Source organism: Ambystoma mexicanum, chromosome 8, assembly GCF_040938575.1.
Source record: "Ambystoma mexicanum isolate Mex_15411 chromosome 8, UKY_AmexF1_1, whole genome shotgun sequence".
In the NCBI taxonomy this organism is placed as follows: Eukaryota; Metazoa; Chordata; class Amphibia; order Caudata; family Ambystomatidae; genus Ambystoma; species Ambystoma mexicanum.
In genome coordinates this window covers 32695412-32721581 of record NC_090929.1, presented here as the reverse complement: position 1 = coordinate 32721581, position 26170 = coordinate 32695412, and the positions used below count along the sequence as shown (strand labels likewise).

The 26170-nt window shown below is 47.3% G+C and overlaps 1 protein-coding gene across 4 annotated transcripts in view; it reads right to left on the bottom strand.

Annotated features, from left to right (window-relative positions):
- Window positions 1–26170, bottom strand: part of NUP188 (nucleoporin 188) — a 1828090-nt gene that overhangs the window by 191596 nt on the left and 1610324 nt on the right. For all 4 annotated transcript variants that reach the window (XM_069609202.1, XM_069609203.1, XM_069609201.1 and 1 more), the window contains 2 exons: window positions 18143–18307; window positions 17882–18019 (listed from right to left, as the gene is read on the bottom strand). In XM_069609202.1, coding sequence (XP_069465303.1) covers window positions 17882–18019; window positions 18143–18307 — 303 coding nt within the window. The remainder of the gene's footprint in view (window positions 1–17881; window positions 18020–18142; window positions 18308–26170) is intronic.

The following is a 26170-nucleotide window of genomic DNA, read 5'->3' as shown; positions in this document are numbered from 1 at the left end:
ATGAAGTTGAAACTCGCACTTTCAGTGCAATGCACTGAACGTTTCCCTAAACAGCAGGCGAGGTGCCCTGGGGTGCGGCGCACAGAGCAGAATTGATCTGCCGGGCTCACGAGGGTGGGGGCTGTGCTGCTCGGAGCAGACTGCTCCGAGCAGCACAGCCCCCACCTTTGCGGGCCCGGCTGTGTACTCTGCGTGGCTGTGGTGCATACATGAAGAACTCGCAGGACATTTATGTGCGGCCAGTTCGACGCGGGCTGCCGCGCCGTGCCGAACCGGCTCCTGCGCCGAACCGGCCACGCCAAATCGTCCCGCGCCGAACCGGCCGCCCCAAAATGTCCTGCTCCGTGCCCCGTGTCTCTCTCCTGTACCCCCCGCTCATGCCCCGTGTCTCTCTCCTGTTGCCCCCCACTCATGCCCCGTGTCCCTCTCCTGGTCTTCCTGAGCCCCTGCCGATGCCCTGTTGTGTTCTCTTTATACACCCTGCCTTCCCTTTCCCTGGTGTCCATCTTGGTAAAAGATTTTCCTTCCTACACCGGGACGCCTGCCTGCGGTGTCCTGGTTTGGGAAGAAAAAATCTTTTTTTTACCACCCCGGGTTCCCACTTTGAGAACCTAGGATGCTAGTGGTCTTCCTCCATTGAAAAGGACGTTATGGTTTCGTTGCACTAATAAAAAAACTATGAAATTCAGTTAAAAAAAAATGTGTTAAAGTGACTTTATGGTTAAGTTGCACTAATAAAAACCTATGAAATTCAGTAAAAAAACTGTGTTAAAGGGACGTTATGGCTAAGTTGCGCTACTAAAAACCTATGAAATTCAGTGAAAAAACTTTGTTAAAGGGACGTTATGGTTCAAAGTAAAACCAAAAAACCCCTGAAATTCGGCAGTTATGGTAAGATAAGCAACCATAACTCGCGCCACCTTGCACTGTTAACACTAACACCCAGGACATCAAAGATGACATCACAAATGTCATTGATGACATCACATGTGCATTTACTTTTCATGAAAACTCTGTACAAGGGATTCTTGTAATGCTGACCAAAAACTGTCAAGGATCATTTGGGATAAATATCATGAGCTAATTAGTGCATTAAGCAATGCATTGATATAAATATCATTCTATTATGAAGTTCTAGCCAGTATACTAAGCTACTCATGCAGAAACATAGGCAGTGTGTGCAGCATACATGATGAAGGTGCAATATTCATAATCTTGCCATGTTGAATAGTGAAATGATAACTGCTTTCTTATTAGAGTTTTGCGTACTGTGAAACATGTAATAAGTAGATAATAAAACCCACTTAATACAGAATTATTACAGACAAAACACAGAGACAACAACACATACACATATGAGTATATACAGGGACAGTGAAGTAAACAAAAAAGCAGAAGTAGTAGCAGAAAGAGTTCATAACCTAACTGATTGTCTTTATGCAGATAAACTAATGCTCTGTTTCAAAGCTGCTACATACCATATGTATGTGTATCACATGATGTGACTGCACCCTAAGGAAAGGAGAGTGAGTACAATGTATACAAATATGAGCATATACAGGGAAGGTAGAGTAATAAAAATAAAACTATGAGAAAGTGCTGATAACCCTAATGATTATCTTCATGCACAGAAAGGATTGCTCTCTTTCAAGCCTGTGTCTTCCGCTATGTATATGTTTCATATGATGGGACTTGAGCCTAAATCTACAAATATAGTACCTTTTCAATTTTTACTTCCTGACTGTCACTGAAGAAAACTATGTGCCCTAGATATGTCAGTAAACGGAAAAAAGGGAGAGGCAGACATGTGATGTCATCAGTGATGTCATCAATGACATTTTTGATGTCATCTTTGATGTTCTGGGTGTTAGTGTTAACAGTGCACGGTGGCGCGAGTTATAGTTGCTTATCTTACCATAATGGCCGAATTTCAGGGGTTTTTCGGTTTTACTTTGAACCATAACGTCCCTTTAACAAAGTTTTTTACTGAATATACATACACATATACATATACATATACACACACACATATATATACATACACACATATACACATATATATACATACACATATATATACATACACACATATACATACACATACACATATATATATATATATATATATATATATATATACACACACACACATACATCTATAATACATTACTCACCGTAATTGTATTTCTGATGCTTGTATCTGCTTAGATTCACATGCTGTGCATAGACCAACATCTAGTGGAAGCTGCAGAGTATTACAGTTTGTTTTCCGAAACTGGAAAAGGAGCATCGAACCAGGGCGTTCCAGTAATACTATCCCTAGTGTGACGTCTCCTGTACCCTGTAGGACCCTCAGATTGTATTTTATCTGACATGAGGTAGCATCAGAATTAGCGCGAGTACAGAGTATCCATGCAGATAAGATAGATAGATAAGACTACAAGCATCCATGCGCCTTCTCTCAGAGGGGAGGAAGGGCGGGCACATGTGAATCTAAGCAGACACAAGCATCAGAAATACGATTACAGTGAGTAATGTATCCCTTCTGAGGCTTGTGGAATCTGCTTAGATCACATGCTGTGCATAGATTAGGGAGCAGTGTTAGAAGGAGGTAGGATGTGAGAAGGTTCATGAGCGAACAAATGTCTTAGAACCGCTTGTCTCACTTGAGTATCTGTCTTGGAAGGAGTGTCAATGCAGTAGTCCTGAGTAAAGCTGTGAATAGAGTTCCATGTCGCTGCCTTGCAAATGCTGTCAAGGGGTACATTTGCAATGAAAGCCAAAGTGGCTCCAGTACCTCTTGTAGAGTGGGCTCTTGGCGTAAAAGGCAGTGTTTTATCTGAAAGCGAATAGCACAGTTGGATACATCCGACTATCCACCTAGAGATGGAATTCTTAGAGATGCGATCTCCTGCTCTGCCTGAAGCTATGGAGACGAACAGATTATCTGCCTTTCTTAGCAGTCTCTTCTTGTCTACATAGTAGAGGACCGCCCTCCTCACATCTAGTGTGTGCAGTTTCACCTCAACAGAGCTTTTTGGTTCTTGGAAGAAGGCCGGTAGCTCAATAGACTGGTTAACATGGAATTTGGAAATGAATTTAGGTGGGAACCTAGGGTGAGTGCGTAAAACCAGTTTATCCTTATGAATAGTAAAGAAATGATCCTGCACTGACAGAGCTTGAATTTCACTGACCATTCTTATGGAGTTGATGGCTACTAAGAAGGCAGTTTTATAAGTCAGGTGTTTGAGACTAGATGTGTGGATGGGCTCAAAGGGAGGTCCCATGAGCTTAGCAAGTACCACATTAAGGTCCCAACCTGCTGGTGGGTTAGAAATTGGAGGGTGGAGTCTATTTACCCCTTCCATAAATGCTTTGACGACTGGCACTTTCCACCATGACACCTTGTTATGGGAAGTGGTGTAGGCTGATAAAGCTGCCAGGTGCACTTTAAGTGAGTTAAACACCATCCCTACATCCACTAGGTGGAGCATATAGGTGACAACATTAGAAGCAGTACAATCAACTGGGTTGATTTGCTTATTCTAGCACCACATTACGAATCGTTTCCATTTGTCATATTAACAGTGCCTCGTGTTTGGTTTTCTTGACTCTTTCAAGATATCCATACATCTCTGGGGTAAATTGAGATGTCCGAACTCTATGACTTCAGGAGCCATGCTGCCAAGTTCATTGAGTTGGGCTGAGGATGCACTGTTAGCCCCTCGTGCTGGGAGAGTAGGTTGTACCGGCACGGGAGCTTGATGGGGTCGCACAGCGCCAGTTTGCGTAGGTGTGGATACCATGGTTGTCGCGGCCACATAGGAGCAACCAGGATGAGCATCATCGGTTTCCTGAGGATCTTGTTCACCACCTTCCTCATCAGAGGGTTTGGTGGAAAAGCATAGGCAAACATCCCTGACCAATTTATCCATAGGGCGTTCCCCTTGGAGCCTGGCTGGGGGAACCTGTATGCGAAGTCTGGGCATTGCCTGTTTTCGCTTGTGGCGAATAGGTCTATAGTGGGGAAACTCCACGGAGAGACGAGGTCTCCTACGACCTCTTTGTGTAGTTGCCACTAGTTTTCCTCTGGGAGGGGATCTCTGCTCAGAGCATCTGCTAGCGAGTTGAGTTCCTCTGGAACATGTTGGGATGACAGGTAAATCTTCTGTTTGAGTGCCCATTTCCAAATTTTCTAGGCAAGCTTGGACAGATTGGGAGAACGAGCGCCACTTGTTTGTTTAAGTAAAACATTGCAGTCATGCTGTCTGTTAGGATCTGCACTGACTGGTTGGATAGGAGGGGTTCGAATGCCCGAAGCGCTCTGAAGACTGCCAGAAAATCTAGCAGATTGATGTGGTTCTGAGCCACTGTGTGAGACCACAGACCCTGAGCTGTATGGTGAAGGTAGTGGGCTCCCCACCCTGCTAGGGAGGCGTCTGTTGTGACAACGGCCTGTATCTCTGGATCGTAGAAGGGTTTCCCCTTCATAAGATTCTCTCTTGTCCACCAGCGAAGACTCTGCACTAGTGTTGGCAAAACGACCACTAGATCGTCCCACTGACCACTTGCTTGAGACCACTGTTTCGCCAACCATTCCTGCATGGGTCGCAGGCGCGCGTGGGAACCAGGTAAATGCAAGATGCCATCATGCCTAGCAAACGCATCGCTTTGCGCATCCTTATTTGGCGACAGGCATGGTATTGAGGAATTTGCAGTAAGATATTTCAAATTCTTTCCTCTGAAGGAAAGGCCAACCCCTCTTGGGTGTCTAGGACAGCTCCTAGGAACTGTTTTAAGGTGCTTGGCACCAGAATTGATTTTTTCTCATTGATTGAGAAGCCCAACTGGAAGAGGAGGTCGATTGTTCTTTGGATGTTGAATCTGCAAATTAGGGGAGACTCCCCTGTAATGAGCCAGTCATCCAGGTAAGGGTACACTGGGATTGCTTCCCTGCGTAGGTGCGCCGCCACCACTGCCAATACCTTGGTGAATACCCTTGGAGCCGAGGCTATTCTGAAGGGCAGCACCTTTAACTGGTAGTACTGGTTGTCTATTTTGAAACGCAAGAATTTTCTGTGCGCTGGGAACATAGAAATATGAAAATAGGCATCTTTCATATCCAATGTTGCGATGTAATCCCCCTTTTTTAGTAGGGGGATTACCTCTTGTAGTGTAGTCATGTAGAATTTTTGTGGCTTGACATACTTGTTTGCAGGTCACAAATCTAATACTAGGCGCATTCTTAGATCTTTTTTTTGGCACAAGGAAGTAGGTTGAATAAATAACCTTGTTTACCCGGCTGACCGGGATTTCTATGGCGTCCTTTGCAAGCAGAATGGCGATCTCCTCGAGGAGGATTTTCTGATGGTCCAACAAGTGTACCTTTTGTCGCGGAGGATGGTCGTGGGGGTGCCCTAGTAACTATACAATAACCTCCGGACACTGTGGACAGCACCCATCTGTCCGAAGTGATCCCCTTCCATGCGTGGGTGAAGGTGGAAATGCGCCCCCCTACTGGGGATGCATGGGAGGGGACCCGAAGTGGAACGTCACTGCTTACTGGGTGGCGTACTACCTCTGGCAGGGCTGCCTCTACCCCTAGTGCGGCCCCTGCGCTGCCCTCTGGGGAAGCCCTGTGAAGATTGGAACTGATTGTTGCCCCATGAGGTTCCTTGATTTTGATAATAGTTTGACCCCCTCTGGGAGCGTTGGCCCAGAAAGCAACAAATATTGTTTCCCCTCTGTCCTGAGGGTTTATTTGTGAGTTGGCCGAGAGATTTTAGAGTCTCGTACTCATCCTTGGCTGCCTTTAAGGCTTCCTCCACTGCTTTGCCGAATAGTACGTTCAGCTCTACCGGCATGTCTATAAGAGTGGCTTGGGTCTCAGGTTTGAACCCTGACTGACTCAGCCAAGCGTGACACTTTATAACCATGCCTTCGGCGATTAACCTTCCAGCATTGTCTGCTGCATCAAGGTTAGTCTTTAGTATGCATCCTGATACAGACCTTCCATCTGCTGCCAATTGAGCCAACTGGCTCTTTAGGGGTTCGGGTGCAGAAGACACTAAAGCAGCTACTTGTTCCCACTGGTGGCAATTCTAGCTTGCCAAAAGAGTGGAACTGTTGGCAATACGTGCCTGACGTGGAGGAAACCTTTCAACCCAGAGCGTATAGTTTTTTGCTCTCCTTATCAGGAGGTGCTTCGGAAGAAGCAAGCAGTCTACCTGCTCTCTTTCTGGTGGTTGTTACAACCAGGGTATCCGGGTTCAATTGCCCTCTAATGTAAAGGGGGTTGGAGGGTGTGGAACAGAATAGTTTCTTGACTCGTGGATTAACCGCAGGAGTGAGATTTGGGGTTATGAGCAAGGGATCAATCCGACGCTGGATGGATTTTAACATAGGGATGACCCGAGTAATGGCTCTCCTGTCTCCTAGGATCTCTTCAGCGAAATCCATATCTTCTTGGACCCCCTGCGTGTCAATATGAAAATGGGCTGCTGCTTTTGCTAGTACCTCATTGAGGAGAGGTTGATTATAATAGCGGTGAGTCATGGACCGGGGCGTCATTGGGAATCGGGGAGTCGGGATTGTAGGCCTCAGCCTCATCTTCCTCCTGGCCCTCGTCATCCCCATAAGAGACCATTGTCTGGTCTTCCACCGATTGTGGTTCAGTTTCCTCACAATATAAATCAGGGTGGTAAGATTCGATAACCAAAGGGTCTTTGACCAAGCTCTGCGTCGGGGCATCAGAGCGGGTTTTTTTTAGCAGGGGGCTGAGAGTCCTTAGACCCCGAGGGGGCAGAGGTAGCCGGGGTGTTGGCATTGCTATGAAAGTAATTAGGATCTTTCTCACAGAAGGCCGCCATAAATGACATCCTTTTCATGACCTGTCAATATCAGCTGAATTCCATTCTCTGGAGCTAGGGATAACATGTTCTGGTTCCTCCTCCATGCCCATATCTTGAGCAGTGGGAAGAATGACTTTACTTTTAGTGGTAGGGTCAGGGACCTTGGACTTTCCCATAGATTTAGGGGCCTTCTGTTTATCTTTATGAATATGGTGTTCTGAAGACTTTTTATGCTGTTTATCCCCCTTCCCATGACTAGAGGAATGTTTTCCAGTATTTTTGGGGGCCTCCGAGGGATTTGACCCCTGGCGTCGAGATTCGGAGGTGGTATGAGATTCGGAAATTGTATTGGAGGAAGGACGTCTAATCTTGGGTGTAGACGCTATGCGTCTTGACTGAGGATAGAGGTTGGAATCGTCTTCTGACGACCGGGCCTCAGGGACTATTGAAAGTGCAACACCTTTCTCAACCGCAGATGGTTGGTCTTTGTCATGAGGTGAACGGGAACGACCAGAGGACACAGATTCGGTAGACCGTTCTCTTGGTGTCTTCCGTTGCCGATCGCTTGACACGCGCGTCTAGTCACGGCCGGGGCGGATGTGTTTAGTGGAGGTAGTATGTGTCGTGCTCTTGCCGCTGGGTGTTGTCCCCACAACGTGGCTGCCGGCCAGTCCTATGGGGTCGGGGGCCTGCGCGTGGGTGTCCAAAGTCACCCCTCAGCCCTCGCCGTCCGATTCGGCGGCGTTGCTGCCATCGCTGAAAGTCCCCTCCACTTCCATGGCCTCTAGCTGCCTGGCGTAGTGGGCCTAGCGTTTAGTCGAGCAGTCTTTAAGGGCTTTCGGCTTGAAGAGCTCGCAAGCTCAACAGGTAGCTTCGGGATGGTCTTGTGGGAGACACAGATTGCACCCATTGTGCGGGTCTACCCAAGGAAACTTCCTGTTACACTTTGGGCAGAACTTAAATGGAGTACTCTCCATATGTTATAAAATGGCAACGGGCGGGTATATGTAGGGAAAAAAGGTGGAAAGAAGCCTGTTATGACCACCCCCACTCTTGCCTACTGTACAGGACTTAGGCCAGAGGCCTTCCAAGGCCTGACTTGCGTCGTGGCAGTCCTCGACGGCTGGTTTCGTCGATCTTCACCGGCTTCGATCTTCGGCGTAAGATGGAAGTAAACGGGGACGTTTTTTAACAGTAATAGTAAGAATAAAGGGCTAAAGCCAAGGGAACTCTGCAACATGCGTCCGACTAGTATAGCGGAAAAAAACAATCTGAGGGTCCTACACGCGTGAGGGATCATGGGTACAGGGGACGTCACACTAGGGATAGTATTACTGGCACGCCCTGGTTCGACGCCCCTTTTCAAGTTTCGAAAAACAAACTAATACTCTGCAGCTTCCAATAGATGTCGGCCTATGCACAGCATGTGATCTAAGCAGATTCCACAAGCCTCAGAAATATATATATATATAAGATTCAGTTACTCTCAATATGTACAGTACCAGTTCAAGTAGTCACAAATGGACATTACAGGTGCAGAGACAGGTACAGACCCACCGCCATCCTTTCACTCTCAGCTCAGGCTCCCAACTGACATCCATAGAACCCACAACATTCACTCAACATTCTCCCGAGCGGTCTCTCATGCATACATCAAAATTCGAACAGCATGCACCCCTGGCCAGTGATACGATACAAGACTGACTTACATTACAACATCTCCCTTCTATAACCAGACACATACATTACAACATCTCCCTTTCATAAACATTCACACATCACAACAGTTATCTCCTACCACTGGGACCAATGCCCTGGCCAAAACGTCCACCAACTGGTATGTCGTGGAAGGGGGAAATTAAAGCGGTTTCAAAGGCACTGCTGCTGTCTGCTAGCCCTTAGAAGCTCCTCTGCCCCTTCGGAGATGCAAGAAACGCCTCTGCCCCAGCCTGGCTTGTGGGGGCTGCGCTTTCCTGCCAAAAGGCACATAGCGCCTATAGCCTCTGTCTCTAGAGGCAAAGATGAAAGCAGGCTTAGCTGGCTGTGCAGCCAGACCCAGTGACTTAGCAGCAATTTTAGACTCCTTAAATTTCTCTAAAGAGTCATCCGCCTCCTGTCCGAAGAGCATCTCCCCCTCAAAAGGCATATCAAGAAGTCGGTTTTGTACATTGGGGAAGGACCCAGAGGTTTTCAAATAGGCCTGCTTTCTCATAACTACTGCTGACCCCATGGAGCGGCGTACACAGTCAGCAATATCCAGGCCTGTTTGCAAGGACTGCTTGGCAGTTTCCATCCCATTTTCCACCAGCTGTATAAATCCGTCCCACATATGACCTTCCGTGACTTATTCTGTTGCATGCTCAACAGCCTTCCACAAACCGTAGGAGAACTTGGAGAAACCGCAAGCTGCATTTGTGGCCTTGAGAGCTATGCTGCCGGAGGTAAAAATCTTCTTGGCCAAAGCGCCTATCCCTTTCCCTTCCCTGTCTGTAGGGTGATTTGATGTGGATGCTGCGGGCCTGGAAGATATAGTGGCAGCCTGAACTACCACCCCTTTCGGGGAAGGGTGTGTTGAGAGGTAGTAGGGGTCCCCTCTTGCCGGCCTGTACTTTCCAGGGACATTGGTACTCATGGGTGGCAATGTGCATGGGGTTCACCAGATGGAAGCCAAAGTGTCAGCTATGGCCTGATTGAAGGGCATGTTGTGCTCAATAGCCGGGCCCTTATCCAGGATGTCTGTAAGGTCATACCCTTGATGGGGAACGGCGGACGACTTGAGGCCGAGGGTGTCAACCACCTTCTCTACTAATGCCCGAAATTTGAAATGTGTAGGGTTGGTTTTGTCAAGGTCTAGAGATGTGTCCAACCTACTGGCATCTTGAAGGCCTTGAGCAAGTGCCATCAAATTGTCTTGATCCTGGAAATAGTCAATACCGCCTGAACCCACGAAGATGGGGGTCGACCTTTTCGCATTCTTCGCCCTGACTGGTGGCGAAAATCAACCGCATTGAGTCGAAAAAGCTTGTCCGCGATCGCGCTGACGTCGCTTGTCAACGTCAAAGGGCTTATCCCTCGGGTCTGTAGGCCTGGATGCCGAGGCAGAGGCAGAGGGCTTAGTCGCTTGCAGCAGAGCACTAGAGGCCGATGGACTGAGTACCGGCGCCAATAGCTCAGACGTGCCGTGGGAGGCTTCTAGAGGGCCATTTGCTTGTCTCGCGGGGCACGGAGCTCTTAAGCTCTGTCGGTGCCGAAGCACAGCTTTTGCTGCATGGGGTCGGGGGTACCGAGCGCTGCTTTTGCTGCCAAGGCCTGCTGGTGAGAGGTGGGAGCCGCGCCGAGAGCTGTTGTCAAAACATGTCAAGCATTTCTTTTTTAAACAAACCCCACTCTTCGAGTAGTCAGTCCCTTAGAGGGCTTACCTCGCTCCAAGGAAGAATCGGATTCCCGCCGATGGTGGTGTTGCTGCTGCTTCTTCTTCCGAGAGGAAGAGGAATGGCTTCGGGAGTGGACCTCTCGTTTTCTTGCAGTGCCGGCCCTCGTCGTGACGAGTGGGCTCCTCAGCCTCGGCCTCAGACAATCAGACCGCACCGGAGACGGTCGGCACAGTGCCAGCTTACCGGCTCCATCTCACAGAGACTTGGGTTGCATCTTGGCTCACGATGCACAGGCCACCGTGTCGTGAGTGGAATCTAAACACCATAAACAGATGTTGCGTGGGTCCGTCACCGTCATTTTGACCTCGCAATCGGAGCACTACTTGTAACCCGAAATCCGGTGCGAAGATATTGTCGAGGTTATCGAAAAAAGGTTAGTAATGTTAGGGAGAATTCTCATTCTATGGCTAATTTCCCTCACCTAGTGAGTCCCCCAGCAGCTTTGCTGGATTTCTGGAGTTTATTTTTTTCACTTGGTAAGAGTGTAAGCCTTTTTCTCACTCTTACATGTGTTTTGCCATGTGTGTTTTTATTGTTTGTGTGATAGTGGGCTCTGGAGGACACCACTCCATGAACCCCACTTGTCATGTGTGTTACACAGCACCTTCCATGCAGTAACACAGGGTTGTCTTTGAGTCTTCCCCCTGACTCCATTTTCTGGGGCTGACTACTGTCCCCCAGAAAACAGGTAAAGTTGCCATTTACTTTACATAGTCATTTAAAACTACAGACCAGTACACCCAATCTTACATGGGTTAACCCCTATCCCTTTTTGTAAGTGCCTCTCAGAGCTTTGTTTTGCTCTTTTGACATTTAGACTTGGCTGGTGGCAGTGGCATCTACTCTAACTTTTCTACCGCGATTATATTATATAAACGTGGTACTGTTCCAGGCTATCATATTAGCCTCGACCATAAACCCGCTTGACCAAATACTCTTTCTTTTGGCTCCGGTCGGGTTTATTCGCCATTTCTTTTTGTTGAAGTACTTCTTGTGTTTTACTTTGCGCGGCAAACCAGGTTTGCCTTCTTTGTTCACCGTCTTTTGGCGGGCTTCTCTCAAGAAGCCCTCCTTTAGGCGCCTGGATGTCTAGATGGGCTGAATGTGAGGGAGGGGTGTAGTCACCCCCTGCACAGGGTATCCTTGGAAACCCAAGTCGCACTTTGTCCTGATTGGCTAAGGTGGTTGTCTGGGCCGGACAACCTCCCTGCTGGGTGATTGACAGCCAGGCTGTGTGAATGGAAGATTTTCGCATAAAAGGCAGGACTCTTGGACTGAAGTCAGAGTCGCCACTGGAACTGCAGGGAACCGAAGAGAAGCGGATAAGAAGACGGCTGCTGCAACTACCGAGTCCCGGTGGAGCCCTGCTGCAGTCCTGAGCTATCTAGCCTTCGACGACAAGAGAAGATCCAGTCCGGAGTCTTCTTCCCTTGAGCTTGGTGGGATTAACCAGCTCATGTTCCACAGGCAGAGGATCCTCTTCTTGGTCGAAATCGCTGCACACTGCTGTAGTGGTCCAGATAGCCACCCGAAGAGCCTCTCCTGTTTTAAAGGAGCGCAACTTTTATTCACCGTTGCTTTTGCTGCTGCTGGCCTCATCCCTGGGTAGTGCAGATCGCTTCAGAGGTCGTCGTCCTTGTCTCCACGACTGAAGTCACATGAACCGTGAGTCTGCATGAACTACCAGGAACAACTGCCGTGGCACCAGCTCTTCACTTGAATAAGGTACTGTTTCCAACCTTGGGGAACTAGGGTGAATCCCTTTTCTCCTCACCAAAGGCTTGTCCTTATCTTCCTTCCCTCTTATAACTTTTGCTTCCTCTTGTGACAATATCCAAGTACTCCTGGCAATCTCGAATCGTGAACTGTACTAACCGTGTGATCCTCGACAACAGGAACCCTGTTCTCCTTGACACTGGCACAGGCCTATTGACTTTTATTCACTTGTAGGGAAGTGTCCTGATTCTCTCTGCCTTGACAAAAGTATTGTCTATGATTTTTATCCCCAACTCTCTTGTGTTGATTCACGTGCTAAGTGTGTTTTAACTCCGCGGACATTTATTTCCGTGGGTACGCATATCTTTAGTATGACCGAACTGTCATTACTGTCAAAAAGTGATAGCATTTGTCCCCCCAGTAACGTCTTTGTTTCACAACACCGGTCTGTCAAAACCAAAGGTACTTACCTTGAATTGTGCTGCACAAAGTGAATTGGTTGTGTGTAGTGTATTTTACGTGTGGCTTTAATTTAATAGAAGTGAAGTGTTTTGCAAACGGATGGTCTAGAAATAAATGTACTTTTACTTTTCAACCAAAAACCTTCCGTTAGTGTTTGCTTGAGTCACAGTAATTGTAGTCCTTGGTGTAATCTCTGCTACTGCTCATATGCTCTTGAGATAAGTCTGGCTGCTCCACTACTGCTACCACTTTAACTGTGTAGTACAGGCTTGTACCAAAGGTGAACTTGTATTACCACTTGTAGTCTTAATTGTGTGTAGTGGTCCCTAAGGGCACTGCACAGGATTCTGCCTAACAGTGAAAACATCGAGTGAAACTCGAGCAGGTTCCAGATGCAGCGTGTGAACATGCAGAAACAAGGAGCTGAGGCATGGGGCGTAGTGACATGGTATATGTATGGCACCTGATGTCACTTTCGGAGCCGACGACCGACCAACGCGCAAGATGGATCGAGGTCCACTAAGCCCCTGTGGAACATTTTCCGAGCAGCAGAGCTGAACAATTAATATCCATCAAGAAGAGGAATCTGCGGGAGAAAAGCAATCCATTAAAAGTCAGTCCACTGGGTGATCCAGAGACACTTCACAAGGCTCTAAGACGGCTGGGATCCTCGAGAACACGTCGACACTGGTTGGTCCTACCAATCCAAGGGTTGAAGCACTGTAGATCTGTGGACGACTACCAGAGAGGCCCAGCATCTCATCCTGTGTTTGGCCTGAAACTGCCTTTGCAGATCAGGTAGTCCAGCAAGGCTTCATCAGGCCAAACACAGGATGAGATGCTGGGCCTCTCTGGTAGTCGTCCACAGATCTACAGTCAGCTGCTCTTCTACACATGATACATGGCTTCAATACTGATCTAAAGAAACACCTGCAGCAGTTGTCCTTATACAAGATTTTGACTAGAAGCAAGTCCACGTCCACTAATGGTAAGGCATGGCACCATTAAAACAGCCAGCAGTGGTACAATCAGGGACCACTGTAGGTTTCACTTATGCCACACACCTAGGCTTTCAGGTACCACGGATGTGTAATGGGATCTGTGAGGTGTCAGAAATGCAAGGCGGACAAGTAGAGTTTCCTCACAAGTAGCAATCTTTATTTAAATAATAAGGGTGAGAAAAATCCCTCACCCTCCCTAACCTAACCAGTATCTCCCTACCGATTAAACTAAGGCTAAAGGAAAACACTCTAAAAAGGTTTCTGTCCCTCAAACCTATTCACATAACAAAAGATATAGGTATTAGAGATGGCAATTCAAACTCAACAATATACTTATTTGCAAACTTAACTTTATAACTGAAATCCCTTGTAACCTGGGTCGGTTCCCTCTTCCCCAGCATTAAAGAAGAATTCTTAGATGAAAGTTCCATTCAAGAAAGTGGTCCATAAATCTTCCACTTGGCACTTGGATTAAACCCAACAGAAAGTTCTCTTCCAATGCGACTGTTCAAAGTATTAAAATGTTTCTGCTTCAACAAAACCAAAAGACCTATCTTCTAACGCTTTGATTGTTCAATATCTTTCTATTCATACACAATAAGAATGTGTCAGGAGGAGTTATCACAATTCACATCATCACCTTCTAGTGGCTTTGCCACTTTCCACCACAACCTTCAACCACAATGCAGTACTTCAATGTCTTCTTCCTGATTCACTAACCTGCCAGGACTAACCACTAAAAGAAAATCTCTTTTCTGGTATACTCGCCTGCCAGGATAATACTCCTACTAACAGTACTCTGTGGTGAGGTTTACTTCAAACTTCATAAAAGGCATTGGGATGTGTACCTTTTTTCACAAGGACATAATACCCATTGATGCTCTTTGTTCCTCTGACTAATTTGCCACATGCAATGCAGGTTAATTTCCTCTCCCCCCTCATAATGATTACAAGGAGCGCTTCTTTCCCGCCACCTTTGGGTGTCTTCTGATTCACCAATTAACTGCTGATATCTCCGATTTAGTTTTCTTCATCTAGGAAAACGCTTTCCCCTCATTTATTATGGCCTCTCTTTGGCTTAGGCAATGCTGGTTTTCTTGTTCAAGTATTTCCCCCTCTTTACACTGGCAATTGTGGTTATAGTCATTTACAGGTTTTGCCATCTCCTTTTGGCTTAGTCAATACTGGTCCCGTTGATCATGTATTGCCTCCTCTTTTCTTGGGCAACAATGAATACAGTCTTTCGTTTTCCCTCTCTTCTTTCTGTAGAAATTATTCCCAAAACATGTCACTTCATTAGTCTGGTATTGAAAGAGTCTGTTCCCAGTCAACTGTCTTTTGCAGAGCGTCCCGGGGTTACCTCGCAGAGGCAGACTGACCAGGTGTCTTCTCTGCTTCTTTCCGATTCGCTGCTGGTTCAACTTCTGCTTCCTACGCCGGGATTCAAACGTTTGACTGCTCCAATCACACCTCCTGTGCTTGCACCTTCTGTGCTGTGAGTCTGTGCTTCTCTCGAGCACTCCGGTGCTCACCAGCCACTGTGGTACCCAACAGAACTGGGAGCGCTCCTCTCTCCCGCGGGATAGTCAGCCTCCACAACACTTCCTGCTGCACAGTCTCTGCACTTTGAGGCCACAACTTCTACGATGCTCTCTGGACAGTAACTCTTGGAAAATGCAGCGCCAGCCCCGGCGTCTCCTCTATGCTTCTCACCGGCTGATGAATTCTTTTGGCCTGCACCTGAGGGGGTCTTAAGTCGTCACAAGTCCCGCTTGGGTGTGGGTCATTAGAGCCATTAGATGGTGCATCAGAGTTCTGTACCTCTGAACTCCTCTTCCTCGTCCCAGTACTTAAAACATTATGGAACTTGAAGTCGCTAATGTGCTGGATTATTTTATCCTTATTCAATTGATTCTTTTTACAGTTTTTATAAACTGTACTTTTTAGAGATTCATTTAAAGGGATTACTGTTCGGTTCTTGGTTCTATATCTTATATTAAAAGGTGAACCATAACGATTTGTGACGGACATCCATCTTTTAAAGCTCCCGTATTCATTTCCATTACACAAAGGACTAGACCACTCACCAGCAAAGCGGTAGTCCTGCCTTGTTCTTGCTGTCATCCTCCTCGTTCCAGTACTTAGTTGGGGCTGATAAGTGTTCATGTTAATAAAATGAGAACTTGACAGACACAGACACACAGACACACAGACACACACACACACACACACACACACACACACACACACACACACACACACACACACACACACACACACACACGAAAGCTGGGCCTTTCAAAGATAAGTGCATGACCTTATATGGTATTTCCTGACCTGGCAGGGCAGGAAGAAAGCCCAACAACAATGTGGCCAAAGAACAAGCAAAAATCTTGTGGCGTAGTTATTTTAGTGCACTAGTCATACGCGGTAAACGCAAATGTGCACACTAGAAATAATGCAAAAAAGGTAAAAATGAGTTTGCTGCCACCAGCTTGTCTTTAGGAAAATATTAAAGTAACCAAGAAGGTAAAAAGACAAAAGGGAAACAGTTTCCAGCTACTGATAGGCTGAAGGACTGATCAGTGTCACCATAACAAAATGAGTAAAAGGCCAAGGGAGGGAATCTGAAGGCTTAACCTCCCTGTAAAAAGTGAGTACAGGTTCAAAAACAAAAGCAAAACGTTTGGTGGTCAATAGAACTATGGAGGGAAATTTGCTAAAAGAGTAATATTTGCTAACAATAGCTACTGTGGAAATTGCACAATTAAAATAAAGCAAAAACTGTAAAAAAAATACTGCTGCCACAATCTTGTTTTAGGCACATATAATAAGTGACCAAAACCCCCCAAAATAAAAATGTTATGAGAATAGGAAATATCAAAGTCATGTTCCACCCTGAGGCACCACACAAAAATGTTGGGTAGGTCATTGATGGACATTTTTGTGCTGCAGTCCTTGCAGTTCTTAAAACCCGATGGCTTGGGGCCTAACATGTCGGCTTCGGAAACAATTCTCTTCTCACAAAAAAAGTGCACTCTGAATCGTGTGCTAAGAGCGTGAAAAAAAGCACCTGAGGTAGGGTGGGAATAGTGACAATGTGACAATGAATATGTGACAATGTGTCACAATGTGACAATAGTGACAATGAATAGTGACAATGAGTTGCGGTGTGGTGTGGTCGAGAGATGCAGCCGAGCCGCACTACGCCCCCTGTCCAAGCAGCTGACACTGGATGGGATATCTATCCATCAAGATGAAGCATCTGCGGGATAATGCAATCCACTGAAAGACAAACATTTTAGAATACAGGGGTGTGGAGTGCCTTCATTGACATTTACTGTTTTTATAATCCATTCAGTATGTTTATTTTGTGTTTCCTAAAGTACTGATGCAACTAATAGCGGTACACATATGTAACATAATATAAGGTGTATATGTTACAGTATAACAGTGGGATGAATTATCTATGGGTAAGTGTGGACTAAACCTTTTTGTCATCCTGCTACCAATTCCTAATGTTATGCCTGACCTCGCTACCGCTGCATCATTTGAAGAGAGGGTAGACTTGCTTTTTGGCTGGGTTCTCTGTCCCACCTTAGCGTCTGTAGTTTTACAGTCCTCACAGGGGGTTGTACAGAAACCACCTTAAAACCAGCCTTCCAATAGTTATTACCTGCAGCATTTAAACTGGCCCCGACTATCCTCTAGTGGACAGCCAGCAACCCCACACATCTGCCCTATAACCCAACATCACTGTGGCTGGATTGTGGATTGGCACCAGACATTACCAATCCCCAGTTCTAACCAGCTCAGGTAAACAAATCACTGACCAGGCTTTTCTTTCAGGAACCCCACTTAAGTGCATGACCAATTAATGTTGGGACTCGTAGTACACCATACTTTGTTTCACTGCCACCAGCCTGTTCATAACATATCACAAAAAAGTAACAAAGAGAAGACAATGTGTCCATGCAGAGTACTCCATCTTAAGGTGGCTTGCATTGCCCATATAAAATCAATGGACAAAAAACAAATGGGAGAAGTACTACCTGCAATGGGACCCTGGAGGACTACCCCAAACAATATTAGATGAGCAGGTGGACAGGCTAAAAAGACCCCACGCCAAAAATCAGAGTCCAAATACATAGCAGGTATGGATGGTGCCTCACTGAAGTAAATGGTGGAGAGTTGTACAAAAAAACCTTTCCGAACATCCAGCAATCCTTTAACTGCACACTGGAGTCAGAGATGTTAAGGGAACAGCAGATCTAATGACACTGTCTCCTCCCATTCATCCATTTAAATATCAAACTTAGCTACTCAGGCAGGAACTGATACACCCCACAATCCCCTACAACGTTATCCTCAAGGTTTTAACACTCAAACTGCAACCTCTTTCACACCATACTTGTACCTGAATATCCTTCAGCAGCTGTGGCAAATGGAACTGCCACTCCTTGGTGAAAGAGGAGAGCTGGAGCAGGAAGCCCACAGTCTGATCGGCTTCTTCTAGACAAGCAAGGCTCTGCACAGTACGCACAGCATTGAGGCACTGTAGTGTACAAAGGGTAATCAACTTACAAGCTGCTACGTGTTGATAACTGCTAGTCAAACACCAGACATGCTGACATGACAAATTGACATGACAAATTGCCAAAGAAGAGCAGCAAATTACCTGCAGAATCCTCTCCTGATGCACACCCACAAAGTCCAGGGCCTCAGTCAGGAAGTTGTAGCGAAGTGTCTTCAGCAGGCGTTCCATTAAAGACATCGAGAGGCGATACACTCCTGGCCAAGAGGGAGCATCCATAGCCTTTCGAGATGCACTTGACACTGTAGCCTGAGGGACAGAAAGTGACAGGTCCAACCGTGGATATGAGAGACTTAAAGAAAGGGTGTCCGATTTCTCTCACTGATGAGCAACCATGCACATTTTCCAGAGTTTAGAGCCCCGGATTACAAAGATGTAATGGATACACACCCCTTGCCCCTCCATCCTACCAGCTGCCGATAGACAATCACAATCGTGTTTGTAGTGCAGCAAACACATTCCCAAGGGAACTATCACTTAAACAGCAACATACTTGTGAAATATACTAGCTGCTGACATTAGGGACTTTTCATTTTACCAGCTTGGGTTTAGCCGACAGTTATATGGACACACTCGATCCTGCAAGGAAAGACTCCACTAGTAGTCTTTATGGTAGTAAATTGGTATGCTTTAGTCACTGGTGTATCAATAGGGACTGTTCTTTGGACTTTGTTTTGTCTTTATCAGAGTTGGCCGATTCAGGAATGAAACTAGATTCATGTAGACCATATTACTCTGGCATCCTGCTCTCCCTCCTTCCAAACTCATTGGGTAAGCCTTCACCACTGGCTGGTCAGGTGAAAAAGGTTTCTCCACAAGAGGATGCTGTCTCTAAGAAATTTGGAATGAGACTGGCATATGCCAGCATCCCTTCATGTGCCACTCCTGTGCCTCACCATTCGTTCATCCCCAGTTTCTGTTTTCCCACGCCATGGTTGGACATGGGAAGAGCTTTCACCGTGTACCTACGATGCAGTAACCAAAGTCCTTTTACCAAGCGGAGATATAAACTGGGGACACAGCAGTGAAAGTAACAGTGCACCAAAAACAATAATGTGAATTTCCAATAGAGCATCACCTATATGGATACTGGCCCTACCACATACAGAACGTGCGCCATTACATATTCATACAGCGTGAAACAAACAAATGACTTGCCTTTGGTAACTATTTTCGGATACATTCTTAATATTCATTAACGTATGAAAGAATATTGAGCTTGTTAAGAACCAAGGAATTTAAAATGGAACCTAGGGGACAGTTAGGCAGCTCCACGCCGAACAACGGCACCATCATTTGAAGGCAAATGGAAACCAATGTGAGTTGAGCTTAATATTCCATGAGAGAGAGAACTGCATAGACAAACCAAAATTAAAGAGGAAACCATTACTTACCTTTGCTAATGTTCTTTTTGACTGAGTCTCCTCCCACAGATTCCTCCTCTTCGATATATTTCTGAGCAACAGCCGATCTTTGGAAATCTAGCAGTGCAGCTCTGGATCCAGAAGTGACGGAAGAAAAAGTTACTTACCAAACTGGTAACGTTCTTTCGACTGGATGTTCCTCCCAACGTATTCCTCATTTATGACATATAATGTCCACAGCTGTACTGCTTCTGAATTTTTTTTGGCAGAGGGTGCCCTTGCATCGATGGCGTTGGGTCGATGCCACTCTAAGGCTTCCGTTGAGGGTGACGTCATCAGATGTTATAAGTAGCACGCACGGCGCCCGTAGCATCAGTTCATGTTTTTCCCCCTCACAACGTGTGGCACACATGCCCAGAACACAGCATCAACTGCACTTAGCCTTGCGGGACGTAAGATGTAAAGGCATGGGACATTCTTTAGAGGGACAGGCTGGTAGGGCGATGAGGAATCCGTTGGAGGAACATCCAGTCGAAAGAACGTTACCAGTTTGGTAAGTAACGTAACTTGTTCTTCAAATGGATTGTGTCCTCCAACGTATTCCTCATCTATGACAGACTCCCAATAGCAGTAATAATAATTGGAGGAGGGAAAGAATTTAGACATACCCAATCAAGTAGAGCACTGACTTACCAAATACAACATCCTGAACATGGGAAGTATCCAGGGAGTAATGCTTAACAAACGTGTGAATAGAAGACCACATTGCAGCGTCACAGGCATGTTTCACTGGCTCCCCCCTCTGGAGGGCTGTCGAAGTAGCAATGCCCCTGGTGGAATGAGCCTGCAAACCCTCAGGAGGGTCCTTACCAGCCAACCGGTAGCATTCTGAAATAGTGAGGATAATCCACCTAGACAAGGTCTGCTTAGAAACAGCCTGTCCTAAACGGTGTCCCGTATATCCCACAAAGAGCTGGTCGTCCACTCTGAGTTTGGCCATTCTCGAGGATCTACGCGATTTGTCCGCAGGTAAATTACCCGCGACGGAAATGTTTGCAAGGGAAATGTACGCAATACAACATTTTCGCACATTTCCATTACAAATTACACAGATTCAAACACGCACCCTAACTCGCACCCCCACCCCGCTACTTAACTTTCCTTCAGACTTCCGTGATCGGGGACCAGCGCTGCAGGGTCCTTTCCTTTTTTTTAAAACCTTTTGCTCGGATGAGCTGCAGGGGTGTCCTCCACAACCCACTATACTGTATAGTATAGTGAGCGGGGTGTTGTGGGGGACACCCCTGCAATCTCTGGCTTTTTTTTGCTTGTGTGAGCTGCAGGGGTTTCCCCCGCAACACCCCGCTCACTATACTGTATACTATAGTGAGCGGGGTGTTGCGGGGGACACCCCGGCAGCCTTTTTTAAAATATTTTTTTTTCATACCGACCCCACCAAAGCACCTTAACACATACCACGAAAAGTTAGAACTTTTGGTAGTTAGAACTTTTCATGGTGTGTGTTTTAGGTCTTATGGTGGGGTCGGTAATTCTTATTCAGACATTTCGTCCTATTCCATTCTGGAGGGATAAAAGCTCAAGGCTCGTTTAGGGTCCAACCTATGGAGCCGTTCCTCTTCCTTACTAAGATGAGGAGGAGTATAGAAAGCGGGGAGTACCACCTTCTGACTCAAATGAAATTCAGACACAACCTTAGGAAGAAAGGACGGACGTACTCTCAATACGACCCTGTCCCTGTGGAACAAAGTAAAGGGTGGCTTAGAAGAAAGTGCCTGCAACTCACTCACTCTTCTAGCAGATGTAACTGCAACTAATAAAACAGTTTTAAGCGTCAACAACCTTAAAGGGCAAGAGTGCAATGGTTCAAAAGGCGCACCCATCAAACTTTAGAACCAATTTAAGGTCCCAGAACGGTATCTGAAATGGTTTCGGGAACACATTTGTAAGCCCTTTAAAAAACTGAGTGATCAGCAGAATTTTAAAATAAGAACATTCCTCTGAAGTGCTTTAAGATAGACAGCGCTGCCAAATAAACTTTAATGGTGCCAACCTGAAGATCGCTGAGGGCCAAAGAAAGCAAGAAGGAGAGAACCTCCGGAATCGAACACTGAGAAGGATCCACATTCTTTCCTCGGCACCAGTCGCAAAACTTACGCCAGCGGTACAGGGATTTTGTTGCTGGCCTGGATGGAGAACCAGACCTTCCTCTCGTGAGAGAAGATCCTCTCTTTGGGGAAGATGCATTGGAAGACAGATGGACATGTCTAGAAGGGCTGGGTACCACGCACTCCTGGCCCAATCTGGAGCAATGAGGATCATGCAGGTCCCGAACTGTTGCAACCTCCCGAGAACTAGAGGGGGTGACGGGGATCGGAGGAAACGCATACAGAAGCGGAAAGTGCCACTCCACGAAGACACGTCTCCTAGAGCTCCTCTCGCAGGAAATTCCCTTGAGCAGTACCTTTCGCACTTCCGGTTGGCACCGGTTGCGAACAGTTCCACCTGCGGTGTTCACCAAAGGGCGAAGATCTCTTGAAGGACTTTCTGAGCTAGCTTCCACTGGTGGGAGATTGCACTCTGCATGTTCTCTGTGCCTGCCAGATGAATTGCCGAAAGGGACATACCCTCGCTGATTGCTCAGAACCAGAGCTGCATTGCCTCCCTGCACAGAGGTAGCGATCCTACACCTCCTCTCTTGTTGAGGTAATGGATAGCCACTGTGTTGTCTGTCATTATCAGGACATTCTTCCCCCATACAGACGGCAGGAAAGCCTTCAGCGCTAGTCTGATGGATCGCAGCTCCAAAAACTTGATCTGAAGTCTGGACTCCGATGTAGACCAGCTACCGCTGATGAATAGATCATCAGCATGAGCTCTCCACCACGTCAGGGAAGCATCCGTCACTACCATGACATCCGGCCATGGTTGCCAAAAAGCCTCCCCTTTCATGAGATTGTTCTCTTCGGCCCACCACAGAAGGTACTGCGAGACCGGGAACAGAACATGAAGGAGATGCAACATCTTGCCCCAGAACTGGGACCATTGAGCCCGTAGAGCCCACTGAAGGTATCTCATTCTCAAGCGGGCCTCTGGCACCAGAAAAATGCAGGATGCCTTGAGGCTGAACAACCTTAAGAATTCGAAAGCCGGAAGACTTTGGGCTTGTTTAAATTTGACCATCTGAAGAATGCGATGAGCCCTCAGCTTGGGTGGTGAGAGCACATACCCAAGGAAGTGTCCAGCACAGCCCCTATGTACTGGAGCCGTTGGGATGGTGTCAAATGCGACTTCTTGAAGTTGAGGAAGAAGCCCAGCTGATGCAGGGCTTGTTTGGGAGAATGCGCCCTGATCAGCCAATTTTCCAGATAGGGGTAAACGTGAATCCCCAATCTCCTGAGATGCGCTACCACCACCACCATGAGCTTGGTGAAGACCCTCTGGGCGGAGGTTAGCCCGAAAGGCAGGACCCGAAACTGATAGTGGGATCCGTCCACTGCAAACCTGAGGCATTTTCTGTGCTTGAGATGGATCGACACATGAAAATAAGCATCCTGCAGGTCCAAGGACACCAACCAATCCTGAAGCCGGAGGGCCTGAAGGATCTGAGAAAGAGTGACCATCTTGAACTTGGCCTTCCTGAGGAACGTGATCAAGTATCCTAAGTCCAAGATGGGTCTCAGTCCTCTTGGGTATCAAAAAAATAAGAGGAATACCAACCCTTGTTCCACTCCGCCACAGGGCCTGGTTCTATAGCACCTTTCTTCAGCAGGGTTAAAATCTCCTGTAACAAGAGCGGATATGGAATCTTCAAAGAGTGTATCCCCGGTGGATTGTCGTGAGTCCATTGGAGAAAAGGGAGGCAATTATCGTGAGCCATTGTATCCAGAGCCTACGCATCTGAAGTAATGGCTCACCACTCTTCGAGATGCTGCGACAGCCTGCCCCCCCCACCGGAGAACAATAAGTCATGGACTCAGAGCTGTTTAGAAGCAGCAACAGCACTGCTGGAAGGCAAAGAGGCAGCTGCCTGAGCGGCTTTGGCCCCCCTACCTTGTCCACCATGAGTGCCTCTACGGAGGCCCCTTTGACTGGGCATGCCCTTTGCCTTTCCAAATGAGGAGTAATAACAAAAGGAACCACCCCTCCATTGTGGTCGCCTTGGACGAAAAGGCAGAGGGGGCTGCCTTGGAGGTCTGCAACTTTTCAAGACTCTCGTCAGCCTTGCTGCCAAAAAGATGCAACCCCTCAAAGGGCATGTTGAGAAGACGGGCCTGCATATCAGGTGCAAAACCGGACTTCCGCAACCACGCAAATCTGTGCATGATGGTTCTCATAGGCATGAACCTTGCGACACAATCCGCAGTGTCCAACCCAGATTGAAGGGATTCACACATGGCATCCTTGCCATCTTTCACAATAGCTAGAAAGCCATCCCTATCTTACCCTTCAGGAATATGCTGAGCCGCAAGCGAAATACAATTCCACAGAGTGTGTGAAAACTTGCCCAAGGCACAGGTGGAGTTGGCCCATCCATCCATGCGTTTATCGTCCCTATCCGGAGGGTATGCTGCCTGCTTCGAGGTGGCTGTAGCCGCCTGAACCACCAAACTCTCGGTAATGGGATGAGTGGAGAGGTCACTACTGGATGGGTGGTATTTCTTCGACAAAGACTTATTAACTGCCGGAAAAGACTCCGGGGAAGTCCAAGTAGCAACCACCCTTTTTTGTAAGGCCACATGAAAAAGCAATACTGGGTCAGTGGACATACCCTGATCCAAGATGTCTGTGAGATCATCCTGATCAAACTCAACATGAGGCCTGTACCACCCCAGGTACTCGGCAACTCACAACATCGGTCTCCTATAGGAGGACTCAGCATGCTCACCAGGCTCTGGTTTCCCAAACTCCATCTCAGGAGATGTATCGAGGCCACTGGCATCATGTAAGGACGGTCTCAGATGCTCAATCGACTGTCCTTGTCAATGAGACATTCTGGAGCATTAGCGGTCCCATAAGGCCGACCAAAAGGAACGAATTCCTCATCAGACCTCTCCTCATCAACATCTTCCTCAAATATTTTGGAGGGACTGGAAAAACTCCTTCCTCGGGAGAGGAGTGCACCTCTTATCATGAACAGGCTTCACAGATTTAGAAGGGGCCTTTCCTGGAGGTTAAACAGCCCCAGGGGCTTCCAAAAGCAAATTCTGCCCCGCAGGCGCTGATGGCATCGACGTCATTGGTGCCGAAGATCAACAGTTTCGAAGGTCTGACCCCAGGTAAAGACCCGACAGACTCCTCCGACGGACATGGCGCTGATAGCGTCAAGACCTTCTTCGACAGCTTGTCAGGCTTCAACGGTTTTGTGGGAGACGAAGACCGTCACCTGATACGTCTATGGCGATTCCCTGAATCCTTGTCAGAACGGGACCTCAACGGCCTCCGATGTTTATCGCGCTCGGGCCCGAGGGCGCACGTGTATCGGACCGAGACCGTCTATTGCCGGCTTCAACCGAAAGCGCAGGCGGAACTATGCCGTGAGACTGAAAAATCTGTAACATTTTCTACCGAAATGGCTCTCCCATTCCTCGGGGGTAGAGGATTTAGTGGGGCATGGCATCTTTTTTGGATAGCCGTCATCCTACAGGGAAGGCCACAGTGACGCCGCTTCTGGGACCGCCTCGATGAAGATAAGTGGTGCAAACCACTCCGGGACCTAGACTGTCGTGACGTCTTCCGACGAGGAGACACTCTCGACTCGTCGGTCGACATACCAGTCAATTTGGATTTACAGGGTTTGGAAACACGGCCTACCTTTAATTTCCCCTTACGCTCCCGCAAGGCCTTGGCAGTCAATGACTGGCACTTCGAGCAGTCGTCCATGGTGTGGTGCTTGCCCATGCAGATACGGTGCGGGTCCGTGATGGACATCTTGGACCCACAGTCCCGACATTTCTTGAAGCCAGACTGCGGGGTCGTCAGGGTGGAACAAGAAGACAATCGCACAATACGAAGTAGAAGACACGAAGCGCGCAGAGTTCTCGAAGCAAACACGTTTGCGGGAAAAACAGAACTGAGGCTACGGGCGCCGTGCATGCTCATTATAACATCCAATGACGTCACCCTCGACGGAGCCCTTCGAGGAATATCGACCCGACGCCATCGATGCAAGGGCGCCCTCTGCCAAAAACATTTCCGAAGCAGCACAGCTGTGGACATTACATGTCATAGATGGGGAATACGTTGGAGGACGCAATCCATTCTAAAAATTACTTACCGTTATGTTCCTTATGCCATACATTCCTCATCTGGATAGAGCTCGGAAAAACTCGACAGGGGGGCACAGTGCGGCTCGATGACACCATTTGGGCTTTGGGGCCCGTGTGCCTCGGTTCCAGCACCCCTAAACTCCGGACAGGTCAGCGATACTTACAATAAGCCCCATCTTTATCCCCCATGCTCAGCAGCCGAGGATATCAGTTTCCATGTCACGGAAACACATTCAAAAGTAGAAAAAGGGTTTTGTTTGTAATGATGAGAGGAACAAAAGCCTTTTTTTTTTTTTTTACAACAGCAAACATTGTTACTCAGCATTAATATTGCCCAATTCGCGCAACGGCGCACACATTTTGTTTACTTCTCTTATAACCAGTTGAGGGTCATCTGTTCCAATAACCTATTCCGTGGGATTTTGAATGAATGGAAGGTATGCCTAGTGGGGATGCATTGT